The sequence below is a fragment of the Desmodus rotundus genome, chromosome 1, assembly GCF_022682495.2.
Source record: "Desmodus rotundus isolate HL8 chromosome 1, HLdesRot8A.1, whole genome shotgun sequence".
Taxonomy (NCBI): domain Eukaryota; kingdom Metazoa; phylum Chordata; class Mammalia; order Chiroptera; family Phyllostomidae; genus Desmodus; species Desmodus rotundus.
The window spans coordinates 94,863,838-94,869,437 of record NC_071387.1 but is presented as its reverse complement, the minus strand read 5'-3'; the positions used below and the strand labels follow the sequence as shown (position 1 = coordinate 94,869,437).

At 41.1% G+C, this 5,600-nt stretch overlaps 1 protein-coding gene across 1 annotated transcript; it reads left to right on the top strand.

Moving 5' to 3' along the window:
• The first annotated feature begins 4,394 nt into the window (after positions 1-4,394).
• Positions 4,395-5,350, top strand: AHSP (alpha hemoglobin stabilizing protein). Its single transcript, XM_024560551.3, has 3 exons — positions 4,395-4,531; positions 4,701-4,779; positions 4,980-5,350. The coding sequence occupies exons 2-3, from the start codon at positions 4,705-4,707 to the stop codon at positions 5,181-5,183; spliced, it is 279 nt and encodes a 92-aa protein (XP_024416319.1). The 5' UTR covers positions 4,395-4,531; positions 4,701-4,704; the 3' UTR covers positions 5,184-5,350.
• Positions 5,351-5,600: the final 250 nt, after the last annotated feature.

Sequence of the window (5,600 nt, the reverse complement as noted above, 5' to 3'; positions counted from 1 at the left end):
TTGTGTGCTCACCACCCAGTCTTGCTTCCTTCTGTCACCTTGTATTTGGTGACACCTTTTCCCTCCTAGTCCTCCCTGCATTCTTCTTCCCCTCTGGTAACCACTACACTGTTATCTGTGTCTATGAATTCATTTATTTTGTTTGTTCTTTAGTTATTTTCTATCCCACATGAGTGAAACTGTTACTCAACAGCAGGTGGGGTCCCGCTGCTAGCCGCTACCCTCCAGGCAAAATTCCAGACGCAAAGGTTTGGTTATATAAAGGAAAGGAGTCTTTATTCAAAAGCTTCACGATTTTAGAATAACACCTTCCCACATGCATTAGTCTCATAAGCCTCTCAATTAAGGCTAAACTCTCCTTAGTTACAGCTTTAATCACTTAAGTCTATCAATTAAGGCTAAACTCTTAAACAACTGAGTTCTCCTGGAGTGCTTTGGATAATTAGTTTTAATTATCTTATTTCTATAAGGGTTAGTCTACAAATGAAAACAACATAAGACACAAAAGCTACACAATTTTGGAAGAACAGCAGGCTTCTGCCGCAGAGCTTGTCCCCTCTACAACACCCAAAGGAGAATAGCCCTGCCTCCCTCTGCCAGGCCAGCCTGATCCTGGACTGTGCCGGGAGTTCCTTCCCATCCAAAATACCATCTGTTGGGAAACACAGGCAGCTGCAGCACGATCACACAGGCGTCCTCGAGGAAGAAAGAGCCAGTGAGCAAGCCCAAGAGCCAGAGCCAGCCAGTTCGGGAGCCCAAGAGCCCTTCTTTTATTTCAAATCTTTTAGCCCATATTTCCATGCACTCTGGAGGCATTCAGCTTCTCAGCCAATCCTGTCCTAGACTGTTTACCATTGCCTCCTCCTACAGCCCCTCCCTCCTCCCCCCCCCCAGTAATCTGATCAGATCTCTGTGTATATCAAAATCATATGGTTCTGGCCCTTTTCTGTCTGACTTATTTCACTTAGCATGATACTCTCAGGATCCACTCATGTTGTCACAGATGGCAGTATTTCATCCTTTCTTCTAGCTGAGTAGTATTCCACTGTTTATATGTACCATATCTTCTTATATAGCCATCCATCAAAGGACACTTTGGTTGTTTCCATGTCTTGGCTACTGTGAATAACGCTGTAATGAACATAAGGATACACATATTTATACAGATACATGTTTTAAATTGTTTTGGGTAGATACCCAGAAGTGGGATTGCCGAGTTGTAAGGAAGACTAGCCCTATTCTTAATTTTCCGAGGAATCTCCACAGTTTTCCATAGTGGCTGTACCAGTTCACATTCCTGCTAGCAGTGTGTTAGAGTTCTTTTTTCTTTACATCTTCTCCAACACTTGTTATTTCTTATCTTATTGATAATAGTGCTGATGGCTTTTCTTCACATTTGAAAATAAAACAGAAACTTTTCATTATGGCCCACAAAGCCCTGTATATGCGCCCTGCCTACCTCTCAGACTTTGTTGCTCATCATTTACCCTCTTACTTTCCCAACTAGAACAGAAGCTCCAGGAGGGCAGGAATGTTGTCTTTTGAACTGATATATTCCCAGGGCTTTGTACCAGTGTCTGCACAAGGTGGGTACGAAATACTCTTTGCGGACTGAATAAATTTATTTTCTAAATAGCCTCTGTAAGGTAGGTTTTATTTTATTCATCTTTACAGACAAAACTGAGACTTCTATATGTGAAGTCAGTTCAAATTTACAAAACTAAAAATGGCAAAAGCATTCATTCAACAAATATTTAGTGAGCAGCTGCTGCTCTTGTGGTTACCAGAGGCAGGGTTTACTTCTGAGGCTAATGATTTTAGAACTATACTATTTTTCCTCTTTTTTAAAATCTTTTTAAGAATTACAAAAATAATAGAAGAATATAATCGTGCTTTAAGATAATTCAGATAATAATACAGAGAAGTAAGGTCAAATTCTCCCTTAAGATTTATCTCCCAACAAATGCTAGTCAATCCTGAGAAATAAATTACCATTCTACAGAGAGAGAGAGAGAGAGAGAGAGAGAGAGAGAGAGAGGGTTTTATACCTAATCTCCATTCTCATTCCCCCATACTTGCTGCCTGGGATAGCCTGCTCTAACTATAGTTCATTTAACATTCATTGTCTTAGAGATATTTTCATATCAGCACCTATGTATCTACTCAATTTATTTTATTTTATTATTTTTAAATTAAAATTTAAAATTTTTTTAGGAAAGATTTTATTTATTTTTAGACAGAGGGGAAGGGAGGGAGAAAGAGAGGAAGAGAAACATGTGTGGTTGCCTCTCCCGCACCCCCTACTGGGAACCTGGCCGGAAACCCAGGCATATGCCCTGACTAGGAATCCAACCAGCCACCCTTTGGTTGGCAGGCTGGTGCTCAAACCACTGAACCACACCATCCAGGGCGAATTTAATTTTTTAAATTTAATTTTTAAAAACACTTAATGTCTTTATTTTTAGAGACACAGGAAGGGACTGAGAAAGAGAGGAAGAAAAACATCAATGTATGGTTGCCTCTCACACGTCCTCAGCTGGGCATCCGGCCCACAACTGAGGCATGTACCCTGACTGGGAATTGAACTGTTGACCGTCTGGTTCACAGGCCAGTGCTCAATCCACTGAGCCACACCACATACCTGCCAGGGCTTGTTTTTTGTTTTTTTTTAAGAGAGTGGGGAAGAGAGAAAGAGGGAGAGAAACATCGATGTGAGTAACACCAATTGGTTGCTTCTTTTGCATGCCCTGAATGGGGATTGAACCTGCAACCCAGGCATGTGCCCTGACCTTTTGCTTTGCAGGACGATGCTCCACTAACTGAGCAACACCACTCAGGGCTTATTTATTTTAATAGATGCATGCCATGCCTTAGTATAAATGTGCCAAAATTTCTTTAGACTCCCATATTAATGGACCTTCAGGTTGATTCTTCCTTTTCATTATTACAGACTGGCATGGTGAATTCCTTGTACAGGCCTTTTTGTGCATTAATTATGAGCATTCTTTATTTTTACTTTTTTCTTTCTTTTTTGAACATTTCTTTAAAATAGAGTCCAAAGCAGCATCATTGGGTTGAAAGGCATGTATATTTTAATTTGAATGAGTATTGTCAAATTATTCCTTCAAAAAGCTTTGTCAGGTTGCAATTATTTCTCCTGGTGGTAACAAATAGTTTCTACCCTAGATCAATGAAAACATATTCACACAAAAATCTGCACACAAATATTTATAGCAGCTCTATTCATGCTTGCCCCAAACTGTGAACACTCCAGTTGTCCGTCAGTGGGTGAATGATAAACAGGAGTGGTCCACGGGATGCACACTCAGCAGTGAAAAGGAATGCTTATTGCTACTTGCAACAACTTGGATGAATCTTAAAGGTGTTATTCTGAGTGAAAGAAGCCAGTCTTAAAGGTTACATGCTATATGATTCCATTATAGGATATCCTCCAAAATGTGGAACTGTTGTGATGGAGAACAGATCAATGCTTGGTAGGGTTTAGTGATGGGACTGGAGGTGACTACAAAGGGGTAGCAGGACAGTTTTTTGGGGTGATGGAAATGTTCTGTATCTTGATTGTGGTAGTAGTTACATGAATCTATGTATTAAAATTCATAAATTATACACCAAAAAGAGGTCAGTTTTGCTGTATGTTAAGAAAATGCTATAAATGAAAAAAACCAACAAATATCTATGAGTGTATAGGTACTGTGAACGATGAATGTTGGTTTTTGAATGCAGAAAGATGTGACAGGAAATACACCTTTAATGCTGGTTACTTTGTAGAGGAAGGGAGCAAAAACAATCACCTTTTTCAGGGTACATTTTTTGTTATGTTTCACTCATCTCAGTTAGTGTGGTGTTTTGAAATTTGAAAAACATCTACTAAAACTGGAAAACATTAGGAAAATATTTAAAAAGAAGAAAAAGAGTGTTTCTACTTTGTTGAGTACCTAGTGATACGTTAGAGAACAAGACATTTACATCTCCATTCTTGCAGAACACAGCTTGGTAGATAGAGTTCAGCCCCCATGTCTTACAGATGGCTCATCTGCAAATTGTGACATAACTAGGAGCTGCCCAATAGGATTTTTTATAAGGATAAATACCTTAACAGTTGCTTGAAACAGTACCTGGCATCAATGGTAAAAATAATGTGAGCTGCTAAATAATATATCATCTATGAATTGGTAGAGTAATTGCCATCCCATTGTTGGGGTCAGTTAATCTTAGTTTTGTGAGGATTTGGAACCTGGATATTGTGGTGTGGGGCAGAGAGCAAGGATCTGGCCCTGGTTTGGTTTCCTGGGCCTCTCCACTTATCTGTTTTCATGCCTTTGCTATCTTTCTCACTTCAGGGAAGCCTCTCCCTCCTTCCCCTCCCCAGGTTGACCTATCACTCCTCCTCAGGACCTAGATGCAGGGCGTTTTCCTCTTAGACTGACACTCAACTCCTTGCTTACATCTAGCTTGACATACATACCCTGAAAAGTGTGGGTGAGACAGAATAGCACTGCTGGACCTGAAGGTGAGCAAACCTGGGAGAAACATGATTTCAGAGCAGGGTAGGATTTGAAAAGTATTGGAGGGAAGGTGATCTTGCAGGGCACCAGGAATCTTTAAATAGAGCAAGGGAATTGGGGGAAATACCCAGAGATGAGGGAAAAGGATACTTAAATTTTTCTTTCTCTAAACAGGAAGATGGCTCTTCTTCAGGCTAATAAAGATCTCATTTCCACAGGAATAAAGGAATTTAATGCTTTGCTGAATCAGCAGGTAAGCCCAAGTTATCTGTTTCAAAAGGCAGGACTGGTATGTTAAAGGGTGGGTGAGGGCAGAGAATAATTTGGAGCTGGGAGAGTTGATAGAAACAACTAGAAACAGGAAATACAAATCAGAGAAAAGAGGATGGCAGAGTTTGTGGGTTATTCCCGACTCACATCGCTAACCGTATTCTCTCCCACCCCCTACCCCAGGTCTTCAGTGAACCTCCCATCCCTGAAGAAGCCATGGTGACTATAGTGGATGACTGGGTGAACTTGTACATCAACTATTACAGGCAGCAGGTGACAGGAGAGAAGGAAGAGCAGGACAGGGCTCTGGAGGAACTTCGGCAAGAGCTGAAGACTCTGTCTGTCCCTTTCCTGGACAAATATAGGGCATTCCTAAAGTCCTTGTGATCACCCAAAACACCCAGTGCTTTTCTCCTAGCCTGGGGACTGAGGCCTGCGTTTCAAAGAAACCCTTAATTCCTGCCCCTGTATTCTTCAAGTCCTCAGGCTCTGCGCCTTCTTGGTGTTACTCTTACCTTGACACCTCAATAAAGACCAACACTGGTTTGGCTGTCTTCCTGGCTTTCCTTTTGTTGTCTGTCCTTGACTTGTGGAATCAGTTGGTGCCTTTCCTTCAGTTCTGCTTCCTAGATATGATCTTGGAGATTTAATCAAGTAACCACTGGGAAGTACCAAAATAGCCTAAAAGAGGGGCCAGGGAGACAGGCACTAAAGAGGAGTGCTGAGGACAGGGGTCCTTGAAGAAAGAGGGAGATAGTAGTTCTCCAGAAACTGTGGTCCAGTAACATGCTTGTGTAGAAGACA

Coding starts and splice junctions, on each gene's coding strand:
- AHSP (XM_024560551.3), top strand. CDS start 4,705: ATGGCTCTTCTTCAGGCTAATAAAGATCTCATTTCCACAGGAATAAAG. Junction 4,780..4,979: donor ATGCTTTGCTGAATCAGCAG/GTAAGCCCAAGT, acceptor CCCCTACCCCAG/GTCTTCAGTGAACCTCCCAT.